The sequence below is a fragment of the Chlorocebus sabaeus genome, chromosome 12 (assembly GCF_047675955.1).
Source record: "Chlorocebus sabaeus isolate Y175 chromosome 12, mChlSab1.0.hap1, whole genome shotgun sequence".
In the NCBI taxonomy this organism is placed as follows: Eukaryota; Metazoa; Chordata; class Mammalia; order Primates; family Cercopithecidae; genus Chlorocebus; species Chlorocebus sabaeus.
The window spans coordinates 113,833,345-113,855,697 of record NC_132915.1 but is presented as its reverse complement, the minus strand read 5'-3'; the positions used below and the strand labels follow the sequence as shown (position 1 = coordinate 113,855,697).

At 57.4% G+C, this 22,353-nt stretch overlaps 1 protein-coding gene across 4 annotated transcripts in view; it reads left to right on the top strand.

The window, feature by feature from the left end:
* Positions 1-22,353, top strand: part of PNPLA7 (patatin like domain 7, lysophospholipase) — a 79,918-nt gene that overhangs the window by 30,007 nt on the left and 27,558 nt on the right. For all 4 annotated transcript variants that reach the window (XM_073022133.1, XM_073022131.1, XM_073022134.1 and 1 more), the window contains 8 exons: positions 2,442-2,542; positions 2,765-2,911; positions 6,343-6,420; positions 7,154-7,359; positions 10,058-10,189; positions 11,181-11,304; positions 12,981-13,094; positions 14,810-14,879. In XM_073022133.1, coding sequence (XP_072878234.1) covers positions 2,442-2,542; positions 2,765-2,911; positions 6,343-6,420; positions 7,154-7,359; positions 10,058-10,189; positions 11,181-11,304; positions 12,981-13,094; positions 14,810-14,879 — 972 coding nt within the window. The remainder of the gene's footprint in view (positions 1-2,441; positions 2,543-2,764; positions 2,912-6,342; positions 6,421-7,153; positions 7,360-10,057; positions 10,190-11,180; positions 11,305-12,980; positions 13,095-14,809; positions 14,880-22,353) is intronic.

The following is a 22,353-nucleotide window of genomic DNA, read 5'->3' as shown; positions in this document are numbered from 1 at the left end:
CCTCTGATGGCTGCCCGGCCGGTGTGGCCCTCAGGCCCTCGGCGTCTGAGACCCAGGCTGAGCTGCACTGATGCCCAGCATCGCCGCCGAGGCGGGTGTCCTCCACTAGGTTTGATTTGTCGCTGGACAAGACTCCCACATGCCCAGAGGGACCTGTGCTTGCCCTCTGGCTCCAGGGTCGAGGCTGTCCTGCTGCCCAGAACACCCTGGTGTGCTCCTCTGCGTCCCCGCCCTGTCTCACCCCCACCACTGCCCGGGCTGGGCCGGTGCCACGAGACGCCCTGCAGAGCCATGTGCTCGGCCCTTCCCGCCGTCCCTGCACGGTCCCTCTCCTGCCTTGCCTACTGTGTGTACTGGGTTCCTTCCCCAGCCCTGCTGACTTGTGCCTCCCCGCAGGGACCTTTGCTGTAACTGACATGGAGCAAAACCCCCACACGCAGGGGAACCGCCTGCAGCCACGGGGCCGGGGCCTTCTCAGGGCAGCCTCCCTGAGAAGGTCCACGATGCCCGGCGGTACAGCCGCGCTCCTGCCACAGACCTGCCCCTCCGCCGTCTGCCATTGCCGGCCACCAGCAAGCTCATGGGCTCCTGCTGCATTCGGTTCCATCTGGGCGTCCCTCTTAGGCTGTCCGGTCCTGTTCTCTGCCCACTTTCTGCAGTTCTGGAGTTTGGTTGATTTGTGTTGATTCTTTATGTACTGTAGGTAGAGACCCCTGGTTAGTTTCATTTTTTGTGCTGTAGGTAGAGATCCCTGGTTAGTTTCATTTTTGGAGATTGTCTTCCCCTTGTCTCCTTAGTTTTTGTTGGGGATTCTCTTCCCTCTTGTCTCATTGGTTTTGGTTGTTGGAGGTTCTCTTCCCTCTTGTCCATGGGCTGGAAAATGCCGCCTTGGACCTTGATGCAACAGGGACCCTGATGTTCCTCTGTGCAAAGCCAGCCCTTTGCTTTGGCACCTGTGATTTGTGTTTTGGATCTTATTTATTCTTTCTTTATTCCTGAGTCATAAATAAATTTTCCAAAGACTATTTTATTTTTTTTTTTAATTATTTTTTTTGAGATGGAGTTTTGCTCTTGTTGCCCAGGCTGGACTGCAATGGGCCCGATCTCAGCTCACAGCAACCTCCACCTCCCAGGTTCAAGCGATTCTCCTGCCTCAGCCTCCCAAGTTGCTGGGATTACAGGTGTGCGCCACTGCCCCTGGCTAATTTTGTATTTTTGGTAGAGACGGGGTTTTTCCCTGTTGGTCAGGCTGGTCTCAAACTCCTGACCTCAGGTGATCCGCCTGCCTTGGTGACCTTTGTTGCCATAGATTGGTTTACAGGTCGGATTTTTTAAAAAACAGCAGGACTTGATGGGGGCATGAGTAACACACAGCACAGTGCACCGGGCTGAAGGGTGCAGCTCCCTGAAACCCGACCAGCGCACACTCAGCGTAAGCCTCGGAGACACGTGCCCCTTTCCAAGGCCTAGCACTCCTGGCTCTCCATGTCCGGCTTCCCAGGGAGGGGCACGTGGCTGTGCTCCTGGGCCTGGTTCCTTCCTGCAGTGCCACGTGGCAGCGGCAGCTGTGTGGTGTGTGTCCTCGGTTAGTGTCTGCGCGGTTCCTCTGTATTCCGCTGAGAAATGGGTGTTGCGAATTCCACAGTTTGGATGGAAAACCGCAGTGCAGATGATTCACTCACATGTGCAGCTGCACACGCAGGGCTGGATCCGTGCCTGGACATGCGTGACCCTGTCGTGCAAACCGCACACCCTTCCTCAGAATCCACTGCAGCTGGTCCAGAGGTCGGATATGCTGTGTGTGTAATGCTGTGTAATGCTGAGGGCGGGCCATGAAAGGGTGCACACTGCTTCATCCCGCTCAGCCCGAGGCTGCCCAAAAGCAGCAACAGGGGAGCTCTTTGGAGGGGTGCCTTAACCCCCTCCCTCTGAGATGGGGCTGGGACTGCAAAGAGCCAAGCCCCAAGCACCAGCGTGACGGCCCCAGGCACCTGTTAGGGGAGCTCACATACAGAGGGCGGCAGCATCCCTGAGATGGACAATGAGAGAAAGGGGGCTCTACGCAGGGATGCCCGCAGCGAGCAGTCAGGGTGTGGCGTGCACGGGAAGGTTGGATGGATCTGGCTCAGGGCCAGGGCTGGTTTCTTTCAGTGTCTTAGGTACTGACCGGGCTACCTGTATCAGTGCCCAGAACTGTTGAAGGCACCGTGTGGGTTTAAGCTGCTGAGAGAACCTGTAGTTGCTGGCCACAGAGCCATTGAGGCAGATGCCAAAAGAAAGCAGGGGATGTGGGGGATCTCAGGGCCCGACTCCCTCGAGGGACCTGAGTCTGACCTGCCGGAGTTTGAGCAGTTAGACTGCAGGGTGCACTCAGCCCACCCCGGGAGTGTTCGAGCCTGTGGCCCAGTGAGCCATGTCCTGAGTATCCCCTCTGCGTGTAGGGGGCCCAGCCAGTGCCACTTCCGATCTGGGGATGGCATGTGACCGTGCCAGGGTCTTCCTGCACTCGGACGAGTACCCCGGGAGCTCCATGGCCAGCAAGGTAGGCCCTGGCTGTCATTTCTGACCCTCCTCTTGGGGCCCTGCCCTCTCCGTGGCTCGCTGGCGCATTGGGGGCACCGCTGGCTCTGGTGTCATTGGCACCTGCAGCTTCAGGAGGCTCAGCCGGCCTTTCTGGACTGTGCGAGTCAGACCCGGCCACGCCCTTGTGCGATGTTCCCCAACCACCTCCCTTCTAATTGCTGGTATCTCTGTTCTTCTCGAGTCCAAGAAAAACGTGATGGTCGCAGAGATGCCCTCCCCGGTCTCCCACCACTCAGAGAGTCATGCAGATGAGACCCTGGCCAGCAGGAAGTCAGATGCCATCTTCAGAGCTGCCAAGAAGGACCTGCTCACCCTGATGAAGCTAGAAGTGAGTGGCCCCGGCGGGCACCTGGCCCTTGTCCCACCCAGGGCCCGTGGGCTCCTCTCCGCCTCTGTTGGGCAGTAGTTCCAGGTGTGGAGGACGGTGGCTGCAAAGGGGGCGCTTCGGGTGGAGTGCAGGCTTGGTTGTCTTTTGGGGTCCCCCTTTGGGAAGCCAGCAGCTTGAGATCGCCTTATGTTCAAACTCAAAGTGAGGCTTTCTGGGACATCACGGTGTCCCAAAGCTGGACTTCAGAATTCTCCTCTATGTTTATACATAATACAGCAATAACAGTGTCAGATTATTAGAGTATGATATTTTCTCAGCCTCATTAGTTCATCTAGGATTTAATTTCTTACATATGATGGAAAGCTTTTTTTTTTTTTTTTTGAGACAGAGTCTTGCCATATCGCCCAGGCTGGAGTGCAGTGGTACGATCTCGGCTCACTGCAACCTCTACCTCCTGGGTTCAAGCGATTCTCCTGCCTCAGTCTCCCAAGTAGCTGGGATTACAGGCGCCCACCACCACGCGCAGCTAAATTTTGTATTTTTAGTAGAGGCGGGGTTTCACCATGTTGGCCAGGCTGGTCTCGAACTCCTGACCTCAAATGATTTGCCCGCCTCAGCCTCCCAGAGCGTTGGGATTACAGGCGTGAGCCACCGCACCTGGCTGATGGAAAGCTTTGAATAGGTAAAAAGGCAGCCGTGATAGTGTCGTGAGCTCCCAGGCACCAGTCACCCAGTTCCGTAATTACCAATCATGGCCAATCACTTTACAACTGTACTCCTAGTCCCTCCCCCAATTATTTTCTGTCTGAAAAATCTCAAACCCGATGTAGTTTCACATCATTCCTCTCTAACGGTTAAGGACTCCGTTTTGAGACATAACCACCGTGTCGTTCTGCAAGTGAGACGTTAAAAAGCTTTGATTGCTCACCCACCCAGCGCGCTCCTGGGCCCCTGACTGTTGGGAGTGGCTCTCAGTGGTTTCTTGTTGTACAGGTCAGGATCTGAGTAAGGGCCATAAACTGCAGTTGGGGCCGGGCGCGGTGGCTCACGCCTGTAATCCCAGCACTTTGGGAGGCCGAGGCGGGCGGATCACAAGGTCAGGAGATCGAGACCACGGTGAAACCCCGTCTCTACTAAAAAATAGAAAAAAATTAGCCGGGCGCAGTGGCGGGCGCCTGTAGTCCCAGCTACTCGGGAGGCTGAGGTAGGAGAATGGCGTGAACCTGGGAGGCGGAGCTTGCAGTGAGCCGAGATTGCGCCACTGCCCTCCAGCCTGGGCGACAGAGCGAGACTCCGTCTCAAAAAAAAAAAAAAAAAAAAAACAAAACTGCAGTTGGCTGACCTATCTCTTAAATCTCCTTTTCTGGCCGGGCGCGGTGGCTCACACGTGTAATCCTAGCACTTTGAGAGGCCGAGGCAGGTGGATCACCTGAGGCCAGGAGTTCGAGACCAGTCTGACCAACATGGTGAACCTCTGTTTCTACTAAAAATACAAAAATTAACCGGGTGTGGTGGTGGGCGCCTGTAATCCCAGCTACTCGGGAGGCTGAGGTGGGAGAACTGCTTGAACCTGGGAGGCGGAGGTTGCGGTGATCTGAGATCATGCCACCACACTCTAGCCTGGGCAACAAGAGCGAAACTCTGTCCTGAAGGGAAAAAAGAAAATCTCTCTCTCTCTCCTTTTTTTTTTTTTTTTTTTTTTGGAGAGTGTCTCGCTCTGTCTTCCAGCCTGGAGTACAGTGGTGCCATCTCAGCTCACTGCAACCTCCACTTCCTGGGCTCAAGTGATCCTCCCACCTCAGCCTCCCGAGTAGCTGGGACCACTGGCTCGCCACCACAGCTGGCTAAGTTTTGTATTTTTAGTAGAGACGGGGTTTTGCCATGTTGCCCAGGCTGGTCTCAAACTCCTGACCTCAAGTGATCCACCTGCCTCGGCCTCCAAAAATTCTGGGATTACAGGCATGAGCCAGTGTGCCCAGCCAGTCTTCTCTCTCTTTAAACAGCTTTTTGTTGTGGGAAAACTCAAAGCTGTATAGAATAGATGGAATAATACGTGGAGGTGAGTACCTGGCAGCCCTCACGGCAGCAGTCGTGGCACAGCCCGCCTTGTTTTCTCTGCACCCTTCCATACCGTCCAGGCGCCCACCCTCGAAGCAAATCCCATCATCATAGCACGTCACTGGTGGATGTTTCAGGATTCATCTCTAACCACATACTCTTATCATTTCTGAATACTTAACAGCAATCCTTAAAACGGCCAAATGGCTTCAGCCGTGCAGTCAGTGTCCCCCTGTCCAGTGGCCTCCTCCATGTCACAGTCCACTGTGTGGTCCACACCATGGCTGGCTCCCGTGGCCCCCACGTCCCCTCTGTCCCCCGCATCCCCCTCATCCCCTGCTTCCCCCTCATCCCCTGCTTCCCCCTCGTCTCCCACGTCCCCCTCATCTCCCACATCCCCCTCGTCTCCCGAAGGCTCTGACTTTTCTTCGCGCAGCTGCTTGCATCACGGAGGCCGCTTTCTTCTCCTGCAAGCCTCCCGGCTGCTCGGGCTGACAATGCGCCCTGGGGCGGTGCGGCCTGTCAGTGGCCATCGTCTGCCTGAGAGCTGGATACGTGGCTGCTCAGATTCTTCTCATCCCCTCCACCTCTTTCTCCGTCCTGTTTGACACACTTGTGGAGATGTGAGATATCCTTTCTTTTTTGGGGGAAACTGGCTTCATTCCCTTCACCATCAGGGTTTGGGAAGTTTAACGATTTGGTTTGAATGAACGACTTGGTTTAAATTAATGATTTGGTTTTCCATCATCTTCTGAGGTGATGGGTGGGGTTTCTTATTTCATTATCACTGTGGACTAGGGGTTTATACACCTGATGTGTCGAACCTTTGTGGCTATGGTACCCGCAGATGCTCCCTCACCCTTGGTTTGCCCCAGGGCCTCTCCACGGGCTCCGGGTCCACTGCAACCTCCACCTCCTGGGTTCAAGTGCATTGGGCACTCCTGGCTCACCTCTGGGAGCTCCCAGATTCCAGACTCCTCGTGCCCTGGAGGGCGTCGTTCTGTAGGTGGTGTGGAGAAGGCGTCCCACTGCTGGCTATGCCAGCACCACTTATAAAGAAATCACTCTTTCTTCCTGAAATGACATCCTCTTTTACGTAAATTCACAAAAATATGAGTGTCTGTTTCTGCATTTCCTGCCTTGCTGCACTGTTTGGTGTCTGTCTCTGGGTCGATGCCCTGGTTTGGCATCGGTGGCTCTGCAGGGTGCCCCGTGTCCGTCAGGCCGCTGTTGGAGGACGGCCTCGGAGGAGGGACTTGCCCGGCCTCTGGCCTCACCGCTTGTTGCCCCTGAAGGGCCCAGCACAGCCTCTGTTCTCTGGACCTTCATTTATGCTTCCCGCCCGTGTTCCCTGAAGCCTGCTCTGTTTTCAGGACTCATCTCTGTTGGATGGCCGGGTGGTGCTTCTCCACGTTCCTGCAGGCACGGTGGTGTCAAGGCAGGGAGACCAGGTGAGTGGGGGTCCGGGGGGGCACTGGGACCACCCAATGCCGCAGCCCAGTGCCAGGTGGAACACCAGAGGAGGGCCTGGGCTGGGCACCAGTGACTGGGGACGTCCCAGCACCAGGCCACTGCCCCTCTGGGCACCATGGCAGAGCCCCTCCCCTCAGGCAGCCCTGAGCCCCGAGAGCTATGTCCACTTTTGGCTCCTGCCGCACTGGCCCTTCCACTCGCACCTAAGAGTGGGCTGGGCAGGCAGATTGGGAAGAGGCCATAAGAGGTCACAGTGGATACAGATCAGTGGAAGTGGCCTCGGAGTGGCTTCAGGGACACGTCTGCAGACATGGGACCCAAACGTGTGGTGTGTGCAGGGGCTCAGTGTGGGAGAGGCCAGGCCCCAGGCGAGGCGGTGTGGGACCCGCCACGCACAGGAACGCTGGGCTGACGCGTATTTGCTGGGGACAGTCAGTATGCGTGCGGGTGCCGGGAGAGAAGGTGTGCAGATCCGAGGCCTGGCTTGCTGCACGGAGCCCTCGAGAACCCAGATTTCCCATGACTGCTCGTGAAATCACAAAACCGTAGACACTGCTGAAATGTTTCCAGTGAAGTCTGTGCCCAGAGCTGGTCAGGTCAGCGGATGGTCTTCCGGCTGAGCCTGGTGGCGTTGTCCACTCTGGGCCCAGAGCTGCCCCCATCCCGCCCGCGGCCGTTCACGGCGCCTCCTGAGCCCTCTGGTGTTGTCAGGACGCCAGCATCCTGTTTGTGGTGTCCGGGCTGCTGCACGTGTACCAGAGGAAGATCGGCAGCCAGGAGGACACCTGCCTGTTCCTCACGCGCCCCGGGGAGATGGTGGGCCAGCTGGCAGTGCTCACCGGGGAGCCGCTCATCTTCACCATCAAGGCCAACAGGGACTGCAGCTTCCTGTCCATCTCCAAAGCCCACTTCTATGAGTGAGTGCTACGGGCCAGGACCTCGGGGCGGGCCCCAGACCCACCTGCCCTGAGACCCCTCCCCGCGTGGCCGGCCTCTTCCTGGTGCTCTCACCCTCTTCCCTGCTGCTCATGCCCCCCTCTTTGTGCCTGGCACCTGCATAGGCCCAGGTCGGTGCCCCCTGCTCCAGCGCTCAGTCAGCCGTCCCCATCTGCCCACAGCGATCTGCCTCACACGGCCATCTCTGGTCCGCTCCCAGCCGTGTTCATGTATCACCAGTCAGTTCTGGGGCTGCCCGGCTTGGCTCAGCAGGACCCGCGTTGGGGCGGGGCCGGGCATCAGGGGCCGTGAGCCTCCCCACCCCTGCAGCCTGGGCTGTTGTGTCGGGAGCTGGTGATGTGGAGGTGGAAGGGCAAGGCAGTGGGTGAGGACGCGGCTCTGGCTCAGGGGCAGGAGCCCCACTGACGTGTGTCCCTTCTTGGGGCAGAATGTGCCTGTGCTGCCTTCCAGGCTCTGGGCTGGAGACATCTGTCCACTTGAGCTCAGCCCATGAGTCTCAGATTCGGCCCCTCCAGGCTCAGAGCTGCCCTCAGCCCACCTGTGGGCTGCCTGGCAGAGCCGCCACGTCTTCCCATCCACGGTGCTGGGCATTCTGCTCTGTCAGGTCCAGAATCTCCTGGAGCCTGGGGTTCAGTTTAATCCCAGCTCTCACCTCTGGTGGCTTGAGCCGTTCTGTGTGTGTTTTCTGGAAGTCCCCCGCACCCCCGTAGGCCAGATGTCTGCTGTGGTCTCAGAGCTCTTCTGCCTGAGTGGTTGGGCAGGGGGAGCGGTCAGGAGCCTGAAGGTCAGTGAAATCGCAGCAGCTGAAGAAAACAGGTCGGCTGGGCGCAGCGGCTCACGCCTGTAATCCAGCAAACAGCACGGCGCCAAGCTCTGCTTCAGCCTGGGGACCCTGAGCAGGGCAAGGGGCAGGGGTAGGGGCAGCGGGGCCCTGGCACTGTTGGGAAGGGCTTTCTGCATGGCCTCTGTCTTCCCGGCCTGGCCTGAGTGGCTCCAGCCGGGTCCCGATGGTGGGTGCCCTGAAACCGCAGCGTGTGAATGGGGAGACTGAGGCTCCAAGTCCCGGTCCCTCCACCAGCAGGGGACCCTGGGTGGAACTGGACCCGTCTCCCTCCTGAGTGTCCCCAGCTGCTCCATGTGGGCGGCGCCAGGGAGATAGATGCTCAGGACAGATGGCAAAGAGCAGGGACAGGAACCACCCAGGGCAGAGCTCAGGGCCCTTGGCACCCCCTTAATGCAGCTCAGTCCCTCGTGCTGTGTGTCTGTGTGTGTGTGTGTCCGTGTATGTCTCTGTGTATCTGGATGTGTCTATGTGTCTGCGTGTGTCCGTGTGTCCGTGTGTCTGTGTGTGTCCGTGTGTCTGCGTGTGTCCATGTGTGTCTCCATGTGTCTGTGCATGTGTCTGTGTGTTTCTGTGTTTGTCCGTGTGCCTGCGTGTGTCTGTGTGTGTCTGCGTGTGTCCGTGCGTGTCTACGTGTGTCTGGATGTGTCTGTGTGTCTGCGTGTCTACGTGTGTCCCCATGTGTCTGTGTGTGTCTGTGTGTGTCTGCGTGTGTCTCTGTGTGTCTGCATGTGTCCGTGCGTGTCTACGTGTGTCTGTGTGTATCTGCATGTGTCTGTGCATGTGTCTGTGTGTCTACGTGTCTGCGTGTCTGTGTGTCTCCATGTGCCTGTGTGTGTCTGCGTGTGTCCATGCATGTCTCCGTGTGTCTATGTGCATCTGCATGTGTCTGCGTGTGTCTACGTGTCTGTGTGTGTCCATGTGTGTCTCCGTGTGCCTGTGTATGTCTATGTGTGTCCGTGCGTGGTGTGCCTTGCAGCCATCACCCCAGCCAGCGTCCCGGGGCTCCTCCTCCACCCCCAGGACTGTAAATGCCACGCTCATGCCCTTCGAGCCCTCACCCAGCCGCTGTCTTGCCAACTCCCTGGCATTGAAGGGGCTTCCCCTACCTCCTGTACAAAGTGGGTCCTGATTCCGCGTTTGTTCTTCCTTCTGCTTTTGCCTTCTGAGGAAATGGCAGCTCCACCTGCCTGTGGCTGGGGCTAGGCCTGGAGTCACCCAGCGTCACTCTCACTCCTGGTGCAGGTTGCCACACGTCCCACCTTGCCACTGCCCAGAGCCACTGGGCACGTCCCTGCTGCAGCCGTCACCCTCCACAGTCTGTCCACACACGACCACTGGGGAGAAGACAGTGTTCCCCGTGTCAGAGGCCCCAGCACCTTCCACCCACCCAGGAGAGTCCCTGTGCTCTCGAGGCCCCATGTGGTCTCTCAGCCTCTGCCTTTGCCCTTCATGGCACTCACTGCCAGCCACAGTCGTGGCCCAAGTGTTCATTATGCACCTCCTGACGGCATGTGCAGTCCCCTGCCAGGACCGCAGCCTGACACAGGGCCCGTCCCCAAGGGGCACTCACGGGTGTGCCAGGAGGGGACTCTCTGGGCTCCTTAACAGCTGCTGGCCACCAGGCACATGGTGGGCAGTGCTGTGCCCTGGGGCAGGCAGCTGACCAGGGCATGCCCCATCCCAGCCCCCACCAGTGGTCTCTGCCCTCAGTGTGGGGTGGGGGTGGTGGGTCCCATCCACTCCTGAGCCCTGTGGCCCTGGGTGAAGGGTAGGGCTGGAGGGATGGGTGGGAGTGACTCTGGGCTGCCCGGCAGAATCATGCGGAAGCAGCCGACCGTCGTCCTGGGCGTTGCGCACACCGTGGTGAAGAGGATGTCGTCCTTCGTGCGGCAAATCGACTTTGCCCTGGACTGGGTGGAGGTGGAGGCCGGGCGAGCTATATACAGGTGAGGCTGTGGGTGTCACACACTCGGTGTCCACGCTGCCCTGGCATGCAGGATTCGGGGGTGGGCAAAGCACAGTAACCATGGAAACCACACACGGAAGTTACTATGGAAACCACACACGGAAGGCTGGATTTCCCCAGCCCCACCCCAGCTTAGCTCGGCAACACGCTTCATGGCCTCCTGGATTTCGTGACAGCCACACACGCTTGGACACAGCCAATGTTCCACGAGCATGTCTGTGTCAGTATATTCAAGCGCACACCATCCCTTTAAAAGCACCCCACTGGCCAGGTGCGGTCGCTCACACCTGTCATCCAGCACTTTGGGAGGCCGAGGCAGGTGGATCACAAGGTCAGGAGTTCGAGACCAGCCTTGCCAACATGGGTGAAACCCTGTCTCTATTAAAAATACAAAATTAGCTGGGCGTGGTGGCACGTGCCTATAATCCCAGCTCCTCGGGAGGCTGAGGCAGGAGAATCGCATGATCCTGGGAGGTGGAGGCTTCAGTGAACAAAGATCATGCCATTGCACTTCAGCCTGGGCAACAAAGCGAGACTCCGTCTCAAAAAATAATAATAATAGTTAAAACCAAGAAAATTTGAGGATATTTATTCATTTAAAACAACCCATGCCTATTAACATAAATATTTTAAAATAAAAAGTAGGTTTTCCAAAACAAAAATAAGACAGTGAGAAGCCTGCGTTTTCTGTTTCTCCATCCTGAGTCTGTCTGCTGTTGGGAAGCTGGGTTTGGGGGCTGAGGCTGGGGGTCCAGGGCTGCAGGGCCTCTGTGTCTCCCGCAGGCAGAGCCCGGGGGTCCAGGGCTGCAGGGCCTCTGTGTCTCCCGCAGGCAGAGCCCGGGGGTCCAGGGCTGCAGGGCCTCTGTGTCTCCCGCAGGCAGGGGCTGGGGGTCCAGGGCTGCAGGGCCTCTGTGTCTCCCGCAGGCAGGGGCTGGGGGTTCAGGGCTGCAGGGCCTCTGTGTCTCCTGCAGGCAGGGAGACAAGTCTGACTGCACGTACATCATGCTCAGCGGCCGGCTGCGCTCTGTGATCCGGAAGGACGACGGGAAGAAGCGCCTGGCCGGGGAGTACGGCCGAGGAGACCTTGTCGGTGTGGTAGGTGCTGGGCCCTGCTCCTGCCTCCCTGACCTCTCCATCCCTCCCAGGGCATCCTGGGTTCTGGCCTGGGTGTGGCCTGGCCAGTTACTCAGGGGAGCAAAAGCCCTAGGAGTGGACGGCAGGAGTGATGCCCTGTGGCTGCTTTGCTGTGAGTCCCAGGCTCTGCCTCTGCTGGGGGCTCCCGGTACCTATCCTGGCATCCGGGCGCACTGGCCCACTTGCCTCCGGGTGTCTCTTGAGGTATGGTAGCAGCTACAGCCAGTCTGGGCCTCCTGGGGCCATCCAGCACGGCAGGCCCCTGCATCCTGAGCGAGTCGGGGCTGCCCAGCTCCAAGGTGCCACGGCCTGGGGCTTCTGCCGATTTGTGTTAAGTTTTTTTTTATTTCTTTGTTTTGTTGTTTGAGACGCAATTTCACTCTTGTTGCTCAGGCTGGAGTACAATGGCATGATTTCGGCTCACCACAACCTCCGCCTCTTGAGTTCAAGCGATTCTCCTGCCTCAGCCTCCCGAGTAGCTGGGATTAAAGGCGCCCGCCACCACGCCAGGCTAATTTTGTGTTTTCAGTAGAGACGGGGTTTCTCCATGTTGATCAGGCTGGTCTTGAACTCCCGACCTCAAGTGATTCACCCACTTCAGCCTCCCAAAGTATTAGGATTACAGGCGTGAGCCACCACTCCTAGCCTATGTTAAGTTTTTTTTTTTTTTTTAGACAGAGTCTCACTCTATCACCCAGACTGTAGTGCAGTGGCACGGTCTTGTGCACTGCAAACTCCGCCTCCTGGGTTCAAGCAATTCTCTGCCTCAGCCTCCCAAGTAGCTGGGATTACAGGCGCCTGCCACCACACCCAGCTAATTTTTTGTATTTTTAATAGAGACAGGGTTTCACCATTTTGGGCAGGCTGGTCTTCATCTGTCCACCGGGTGAAGGCTCATACACCTGGCCGGATGCCGGCAGGGAGGCCTCAGTGTCAGATGGCCGGGCTCCCGCAGGTTCTGAGGGACACATCTTAAAAAGAGGTTTTTCCCAGGCCGGGCACAGTGGCTCACACCTGTAATCCCAGCACTGTGGGAGGCCTAGGCGGGCAGATCACGAGGTCAGGGGATCGAGACCATCCTGGCTAACATGGTGAAACCCTGTCTGTACTAAAAATACAAAAAAAATAGTCAGGCGTAGTGGTGGGCGCCTGTGGTCCCAGCTACTCAGGAAGCTGAGGCAGGAGAATGGTGTGAACCCAGGAGGAGGAGCTTGCAGTGAGCCGAGATCGTGCCACGGCACTCCAGCCTGGGTAACAGAGCGATGAGACTCCGTCTCAAAAAAATAAATAAATAAAAGACTGTTCTCCAAAGGCATTTATTTCTTCGGAAGAGCTGAGACTGCCCTTGTTCTAGCCTGTGGTGTCTGATGCCTGTGTCTGTGACTTGCCTGGGTTGCGGGGAGCACCTTTGGCTTCTGGCATGTTCCAGTGGTTCTGACAACACACCACATGCCAGCACTCACTGGCTGCCTCCGCCTTGCGGTGTGGAGGGTGTGCGGGAGCCTTGGGCTCCTCCCTTGCTTTGTGCATGCCAGGGCCATGTGTGGCTCCAGCAGCCACCAGAGGCTGTCAGGGACAGGCCCAGCTGGCTCGGCCCTCCCAAGCCCGCAGCCCCAGCAGCCGGCTCCTCTCCTCAGGTGGAGACACTGACCCACCAGGCCCGGGCGACCACGGTGCATGCCGTTCGGGACTCAGAACTGGCCAAGCTGCCAGCAGGAGCCCTCACGTCCATCAAGCGCAGGTACCCACAGGTGAGGATGGCGCAGGTAGCGGATGAGGGCACGGAACAGGTGAGAGCGGAGTGGGTGAGGGCAGAGTGGGTGAGGCCAGAGCGGATGAGGGTGCGGATGAGGGCAGAGCACAGGTGAGGGCATGGAGCAAGTGAGGGTGCAGAGCAGGTGAGGGGGTGGAGCTGGTGAAGGCGGCACAAGTGAGGGCGCCCAGCACGTGAGGGCAAGGCACAGGTAAGGGTGTGGAGCTGGTAAAGGCGTGGGTGAGGGTGGTGCGGGTGAGGGTGGCACAGGCCATGTCCCAAGCTGTGCCCTGAGTTGTGGTGATCATTCGGTCCACGTACACGTGGATGGAAAACAACCTGGAGGGGCAGTCTGAAGGAGGTGAAGATCAGAGCCCAGCTGGGTGGGGGCCAGGAACGGTGGGTAGGAAAACTGGAGAGGTGCCTGGGCTGCTTCCCAGGACAGTTGCACAGCTGCCTTCTTGGTGCTCTCTACTTGTGAGTGACGTGGGTGCGGCAGAGGAAAGGGAAGTGACTTTGGCTCTGAGATCTGGAGGAGGACAGGGCAGGCTGCTTGCAAGTGCAGGTCAGCGGTGAGGAGAGCGCCCAGGAAGGACCAGCTGAGGGGCCTGAAGGGCAGGTCTGCGGCTATTCGTCAGCAGCCAGCACACAGATCCCAAGAAGTTCTTCATTCTAGAGCAAATGGAAAGGGGGTGCAGGTGTGGACCCTAGCATGTTGCAGGGCCTTCTATGGCCAGTGCCTCTCACCGTCCCTGGGGCTCACCCTGGGAGGCCATCACTGTCCTCCCTCCACCGCCTCCCCTCAGGTAGCGCTTCTCCCACCCACAGTTCCTGGGCCCTGGTTCTCCCACCCACAGTTCCTGGGCCCTGGTTCTCCTGCCCGCAGCTCCTGGGCCCTGGTTCTCCCGCCTGCAGCTCCTGGGTCCTAGCTCTTGCTGCAGTTGCCCATTTATGGACCAGGAGAGCCTGGCGGAGCGTGTGAGTGCAGCTCACAGGGCCGGCAGGCTCTGGGGCAGCAGCCACAGTTGCTGGGAGCAGCAGGGAGCCAGGCCACTCCTCCATCTGCTTTGTCCTGGCCTGCAGGGCGGGCCTTGTCTTCATGAGCTCCTTGGAGCAGGAGCCCTGGCCCACCCTTTAGAGGCCACTGCAGGGCTCCATCCAACCAGCAGCTTCTGGGGGACAGTATGGGTGGAGCCAGTGAGTCCACTGTTGTGGGGCCAGCTTTGCTGTATAGTCAGCCCCTGGGCAGGGTCCCTGGAAGCCAGTGACCCCTGGTGTGGGGACCGTTTGGTCCAGTCGGGACGAATGTCCCCAACCGTGCCCTGAAGCGGGGTTGGCACCCAGGAGCAGTGGCCACAATGAGCCCTCAGTTCCAGAGAAGCCTGCCCTTGTCCTGCGCTTGTCCTGCCTTCAGGGTGGGTGGCTTCCCCTGGAGTTGTCTGCCTGCCCGGAAGTGAAAGTGAGGCTGGCCTGGGCTCACGGTCACAGGGGACATACCCCTTGTACCTGCTGGCCTGGCAACTGGGAAGGCACCACACGGCTTTCCTGGGCATCGTAAAGGCTCCTAGGCCTGGACAGCCATGGCCCGTGCAACTCAGTTCATGGAGGTTTTGAAAAGCAGATCCAGCACCATTTGCTGAGTCTCGCTGTTGTTGAGCATCCCTGTCTTTGGTTCCCAGCGTTTCTCGGTTTAAAATGTGTGTCTGCCTGCAGGTGGTGACTCGGCTGATTCATCTCTTGGGTGAGAAGATCCTAGGCAGCCTCCAGCAGGGACCTGTGACAGGTGGGTCACCTCCCCCAACCCAGAGCCTCCTGGGAGCCCCCACCAGTCCTGGAGCCCCGCCCACCCAGCCCATGTCCCTGCCCTGTGCTGGAGTCTCACTCACCCATGGTCCCCTTCCCCCTGGAGCCCTGCCCACCTAGCCCATGGCCCTGCCCTATCGTGGGGCCCCACCCACCCAGCCCATGGCTCTGCCCTGTCCTGTCCTGGAGCCCCGCCCACCCCGCCCATAGCCCTGCCCACCCTGCCCATAGCCCTGCCCTGTCCTGTCCTGGAGCCCCGCCCACCCAGCCCATAGCCCTGCCCTGTCCTGTCCTGGAGCCCCGCCCACCCAGCCCATAGCCCTGCCCTGCCCTGTCCTGGAGCCCCGCCCACCCAGCCCATAGCCCTGCCCACCCAGCCCATAGCCCTGCCCTGCCCTGGAGCCCTGCCCACCCCGCCCATAGCCCTGCCCTGTTCTGTCCTGGAGCCCCGCCTAGCCAGTGCATGGCCCCACCCGATCCTGGAGCCCCACCCACCCAGTCCATGGCCCTGCCCTATCGTGGGGCCCCACCCACCAGCCCATGGCTCTGCCCTGTGCTGGAGTCTCACCCACCCATGGTCCCACCCTCCCCCTGGAGCCCCACCCACACACGGCCTCACCCACCTCAGAGCCCCACCCACCCGAGCCCAGTAATTTTGTCAAACTGTGTCTCAATGTGGGCAGCATTGGAGGAAAGCTCTGCTATAAGTGAAAAGATGAAATGTGATATATCCGCCTCCTATTTTCGTCCGCTGATTGGAAAAAGGAAACAGGGTGAAACCTCCGGAAACGATATTGGTGGAACAGAGCTCAGTCAGTGCCCCGCGGAGCAGAGAGTGCTTTCTCCTGTGCTAAGCATGGAAAGCGAGAGACTGTTCTAGGGCGTTGGGAATTTAGTTTTTCCTGCTCCAGCGTATTCATCCTTTCCTAGTTCTGAGGTGTGCTTTTTCCGGAGCCACTGTTAGCTCTCAGGCCGTCCTCTCTCACCGGGTCCCACGTTCTTGAGGACTCTGACCATTTATCTTTGGCGGACAGCATTTGACCCCAGACCCCCTTGCCGTTCTGGGAGCTCCTCTCTCCTGCCTCCCACCTCTGTGCCTGCTTTTCTCTGCCTGGAGCCCTCAGGAGAGCCTGGCTACTGCCGCGTGTCCTGCATCTCCATCACACCACAGCCTCCCCGGCCTCCCCGGTCTCCCCATCCGCCCAGCACTCGCAGCTCCCTTTCCACTTCCTTTTTCTCCTCTGTGCTTGTCACCCCGATACATTGCATGACCTGTCACCTGCCTCTGGTCCCGGTGTGTGAGCTGACTGGGAGCAGGAACCTGTGCCTGTGTTCACACAGTGACGTGTGCACAGCATTGAACATCTGTCCAAGAAGCAGATGGATGCACAGAGGGCCAGACAGAGGCAGCGAAGTATGAGCCCCACTCTAGGGTGACCCCATCTTCATCTGAGTCCCTCTGCAAAACCGTTTCCAAATAAGGTCACATTTTGCTATTCTGGGTGGCCATGAATTTTGGGGGACACTGTTTAACACGTAATGTGACTCTTCACTCTCCGCTCACCTACACCATGAATTTTAAGTGAGTTTCTTGTAGAAGGTGTCTGGTTGGATCATGTATTTTTCATCCCTTCTGACAATCTTTATCTTTTGTGTGTTTATACCGTAGATACGTAGTGTAATTATTTTGTTGGGGTTTACGTCTTCCATTTTATTGTTTTTTCTGTTCTCACATCCCCCACTGTTGTTAAACACTACTGTATTTTCTCTTTTCTTTTTATTTTAGAGATGGGGTCTCTTTTGTCTAGGTTGGAGTGCAGTGGCTAGTCACAGTACAGTCATAGCTCCCTGCAGCCTGTAACTCCTGGGCTCGAGTGATCCTCCCCCCTCAGCCTCCTGAGTCACTGAGACCACAGCTGTGAGCCTCTGCGCCCAGCTTTTCTGTCTTCTTTTAGGTTACTTGAGCTTTTTTGAGTATTCCATTATAATTTTCACCTGTGGTTTCCATGAAGTCTCTTCATATGGTATTTTCAGTGGTCACTCTAGCAATTGCAGTGTCCATACCTAGCTTCTCCTTGTCTACTGACAGCTGCATCCCGTCACTTTCAGTGGGACATGGAGAAGTCACCATTGTTCAGTCACTTCATCCTTCCCCATTTATAATGTGGTTGTCTTAACTATTACCTCCATGTGCACTGAACCCCACCCCCCAAAAACACAGGGCTACAACTTTCACTTTCAGCCATCAAACGTAACTTTTGAAACTTGGGAGAACAGTCCATGATGCTCACCCAGAGTCACTGTCCTCCTCCTCTTCTTCTTTAAAACTTGGGAGGAGAATAGTTCGTGATGCTCACCCAGTGTCACCGTCCTCCTCCTCCTCTTAAAACTAAGGGAGGAGAATAGTCCGTGATGCTCACCCAGAGTCACCGTCCTCCTCCTCTTCTTTAAAACTTAGGGAGGAGAATAGTCCGTGATGCTCACCCAGTGTCACTGTCCTCCTCCTCTTATTTGCAGCGTCTCAGGTTTCCTTCTATGCTCGTCTCTGCTGTTGCAGAATCGTGGTTAGCGGTTCTTTCAGAGAAGGTCTGATGGCCACAGATCAGCTTGCTTTCCCTCATCAGAGAATCTGAGAATGTCTCCGCATTGCCCTCATCCTGAAGGGTGCTTTTGCTGGATGTATTAATTCTGGTTTGGCAGAGATACAAAGTATTTCAGCACTTTAAAAATTTTGTGCCACTTCCTCATGATCTCTGTTGCTTCTTTTCTTTTTCTTTTTTTTTTTTTTGAGGTGGAGTCTCGCTTTGTCGCCCAGGCTGGAGTGCAGTGGCGCAATCTGGGTTCACTGCAAGCTCTGCCTCCCAGGTTCAAGCGATTCTCCTGCCTCAGCCTCCCGAGTAGCAGGGACTACAGGTGCCTGCCACCACACCTGGCTAATTTTTTTGTATTTTTAGTAGAGACAGGGTTTCAGCGTGTTAGCCAGGATGGTCCCGATCTCCTGACCTCGTGATCTGCCCACCTTGGCCTCCCAAAGTGCTGGGATTAAAGGCGTGAGCCACCGCGCCTGGCCGGCCTGTTGCTTCTAATGAAAGATCCAGGTATTCAGATGTTCTCCAGTAGGTAACGCATCATTTTTCTCTAGCTGTGTTCAAAACTTTTTTGACCAGGCACAGTGGCTCACACCTCATCCTAGCACTTTGGGAGGCTGAGACAGGAGGATTATTTGAGCCCAGGAGTTCAAGACCAACTTGGGCAACATAGTGAGACCCTGTCTCTATGAATAAAATTTGAAAAATGATCCAGGCATGTTAGCACACACCTATCGTCCCAGCTACTCAGGGGGTTGAGGTGGGAGGATCATTTGGGCCTCAGAGTTCCAGGTTACAGTGAGCCACAGTCCAGCCTGGGCAACAGAGCAAGACCCTGCCTCAAAACACACACACACACAAAGATGTTTTTCTCTGTCTTTAGTTTTCAGAAATGTGGTTTGGAAGTGTCTGAGCATGAATACTTTGGATCTGTCCTGTTTGGGGTTTCTTCGTCTTGGACCCATAGGTTTATAGCTTTTAACACATTTTGGAAGCGTTCAGTCTGTATGTCTTCAAACGATTCTTTCACCTGTGGACGCCTCCACCTGTTCTGGAAATAAAGTGACGCAAGTGTTAGACCTCGCGTTATTGTCCTCAAGGTCTCCGGGGCACTGTTCGTGTTTTAAATCTTTTTCTCTCTCTGATGTTAAGATGGAATTGTTTCTTTTGATCTATCTTCAGGATCTTTGGCTTTTTGTCATCTCGATTCTGCTTTGAGGCCTATCAGAGTTTTAAAAAATTTTTCTGTCATTGTGTTTTGGTTCTTCTGTAGGCCTCGTTTCGCTACTAGGACGTTCTCTCTTTGTCTTTGTTTCAGGAGTGTTCAGGATTGCTGGTCCTAGCTGGTAATAACGGCTTTATTGTCCTGGAGAAATAATTCCATCTGTGACATGTGGTTGCTTTTATCTGTGGACTGTTTCTGCTGCTCTGGTTCAGAGTCTCCTTGCTCTTGGTGTCTCGGTTACCGTGGATGTGGCCTGGTCACTGTGGACCCGTCCTGGGCACCCTGGTCACTGTGGACCCCTCCTGGGCACCCTGGTCACTGTGGACCCGTCCTGGCCACTGTGGATGTGGACTGGTCACTGTGGACCCGTCCTGGTCACCCTGGTCACTGTGGACCCGTTCTGGGCACCCTGGTCACTGTGGACCTGTCCTGGTCACCGTGGATATGACCTGGTCACTGTGGACCCATCCTGGGCACCCTGGTCACTGTGGACCCATCCTGGTCACTGTGGATATGACCTGGTCACTGTGGACCCATCCTGGTCACTGTGGATTTTGAGTCCTGATGTTTTGCGTGTTAGACTATGAGACTCTGGTTCCCATTTAAGTCTTCAATTTCGCTGTCGGTGTGCTTGTATTCACAGGGCATGTCTTGGCCGACATTTGTGGAGTGTGGTTTGAATGTGAACTGACCCTGGTGTGCCTACTGGGTGCTGCCCAGGCCCAGTGTGAAGGCTGCATTCTGTGCCGTCTTCAGCTCTCAGAGCCGCACACCTGACTCTGGCACAGGCTGGGTCTTCATGAGCAGATTCGGAGGCTTTCTTGGTCTCCTGCCTCTAGTTGGCAGGGGGTGGGGCCTCCTCTGCTTTCTCTGCAGGAGGTGGACAGTCGGGAGCGATGTCTGCTGGTCAGGGGGTGGACAGTTGGGAGCGATGTCTGCTGGTCAGGGGGTGAACAGTTGGGAGCGATGTCTGCTGGTCAGGGGGTGGACAGTTGGGAAGGATGTCTGCTGTTTGGGGTGGACAGTTGGGAGGGATGTCTGCTGGTCAGGGGGTGGACAGTTGCGGGGGATGTTTGCTGGTCAGTGAGTAGACAGTTGAGGGGGATGTTTGCTGGTCAGTGAGTAGACAGTTGAGGGGGATGTTTGCTGGTCGGGGTGGACAGTTGGGAAGGATGTTCACTGGTCAGGGGGTGGACAGTTGGGAGGGATGTTCACTGGGCGGGGGGTGGACAGTTGGGAAGGATGTTCACTGGTCAGGGGGTGGACAGTTGGGAGGGATGTTCACTGGTCAGGGGGTGGACAGTTGGGAGGGATGTTTACTGGTCAGGGGGTGGACAGTTGCGAGGGATGTTTGCTGGTCGGGGTAGACAGTTTGTGGGGATGTTTGCTGGTCAGTGAGTAACAATTTGGGGGGATGTCTGCTGGTCAGGGGGTGGACAGTTGGTGAAGATGTTTCCTGTATGGGCGGTGGACAGTTGGGAGATGCTTGCTGGTAAAGGGGTGCATAGTTGGGAGGGGCGTGTGCTGGTGCTTGCTTGGTGCCAGTCAGTGTCGCTGGAGGCAGCTCCCATGGGGAGGGAGTGACAGACCCCTCCGTCTGTGGCAGCCATGTGGCTGGGAAGCGGACTCTGCTTCTTTCTTGGCCTGAGTCAGGTGGTTCTTTCATGAGTCCAGGGTCCCCGGCCAGCCTGCCTTCCTCTCCATCCTTTGGAGTCTTGTGAGAGCTGCCTCGAGCTGTGTCCCTCTCTGATCGTGACTGGCGACAGTCAGGTGGCCTGTGTCTGCGCCACCTCCCTTCTGGCCCAGAGCCAGAACCTTACCGGTGCCTTTTCCCAAGGCCAAGGCCATGTGGAACTAGCAGTGGCCTCCCCTATTCTGCCTGAAATGAGGACTGTGACACCTCAGTCCGTGGAGAGGCGAGAGGAAGGGGATCCCCAAGGAAAAGCTGCAGGAACAGTAAGTCCACATCAGACTGCGAGAGCAATGTTGAGGCCGAATCTCGGGACGAGGAGGCGGTTCCCCGTCCTTCTCTGCTCAGCAGCACTCCGGCGTGTGTGTGTATTGTTTGTTTGCTATCTGGGAGTTATTTCCTCCTGATTATAGAAGCCACATGCCTTCCACTTAGCGCCTAGAGGCGGAGAAGCATCGTCTGGCCCGAGTCCCCCGCTCCTCCTGTGTGGCTGAGGCTCAGCTGCGGGGAGGGACATGTGGTGAAGGTGATGCTGGGGACGCCTCGCGGGGCGTGCTGGGTCGTGGTGGTGCCCGGGCTCCTGAGACCCCACTGACAGGCAGGTGGAGGCTGGATGGGACGGCCTCTCAGGGAGCCAGCTGGGGGTGGTGAGAACTGGAGGCTCTGTGGCCGGCACAGTGGGTTCCGTGCCGGTGTGGTTGGTTCCCCAGAGGAGCAGAGGCTGCCAGGAGGAACATGTGTGGAGGGTTTATTTTGCTTCATTTTCTTGTCTGTCGCTGTCGAGTTTTATCACAAAGGCTGTGCAGGCTGCACAAAGACCTACGAGCCCCCAGGCAGGAGATGAAGACGTGGCGCCTCCCTCTTACAGCTGCTCAGGTGGTGCTAGGTGCCAGCGCCTGGTTCTTTTCCTGCACAGACAGCTGCACGCGTCAGGCCGAGGGCAGAGTCCTTTACTGGTGCTGCTGGTTGGGTATTTACTCCAGGGCTAGGGTCCCCTCCAGGGGTCCATGAGCCCCACGGCGACACACGGCCAGCGCTGCCCTCCAGGCCTGCACTTTGGGCCGCTCAGCTCCAAGCGCTTATCCCGACCAGGGCCCCGTGTAGATGCCTCTGCACGTCTCCAGCGCTGCACGTCACAGCCCTTGGCAGAGCGGGGTGCGGTCTGTGAGCAGCTGGGGATGCAGCTGGGCTGTGCAGCCTCCAGGCAGAGATGGGCACAGGACACTGAGCCCTTGGCAGCCGTTGCGCAGCACCCAACCCTCCATCCTTGGCTTACCTGCTGGGGGCACTGGGCCCGTCGGAAGCTGGCACCATGCTCAGGAGGCCAGTCAGGAAAGATCCCTCTCCCAGAGCTGCAGTCGAGTTAGGTCAGGGACGAAATTAGACCAAGAAGGCAAGAGAGATTGCTCAGAAGAGGGTGGGGAGAGGCAGGGGCACGCAGGTGGTGGGGCAGCCCTCCCTGAAGAGGTCAGGACCCTTGGGGCCAGGCATAGAGCTCTGTGGTGTGGGGGTCACCAGCAGCTCTCGGGGACCGCAGATGGGCATAGAGCTGTGTGGTGTGGGGGTCACCAGCAGCTCTCGGGGACCGCAGATGGGCAGAGGCTGCAGACTTTGGCTTGTTCTGAGTGGGGAGGGGCACTGGGAGCTTTGAGCAAAAAAGGCTCCTGGTGGACTTGGGCATTGAAGGTCAGCTCTGGCCACTGTGCACAGAGCCTCCTTTCAGAAGGCGGCTGAAGCCACCCCAAGGCTGTGCGGTGGAGGCCCAGTGCTCCCGGTGATGAGACGGACTGAGGGCAGGGACTGAGCGTTGGTGGGTCGGGTGGGAGCCTGGGGCCGGAGGTGGGGGCCGAGTCTGAGGGAAGATCTGGGGCTGTGTGAGTCTTGGACATTCATTCGGCATGTTGGATGGGCAGCATCATTTATCTGTTTCTGCCTGCGTACAGGTACAGGT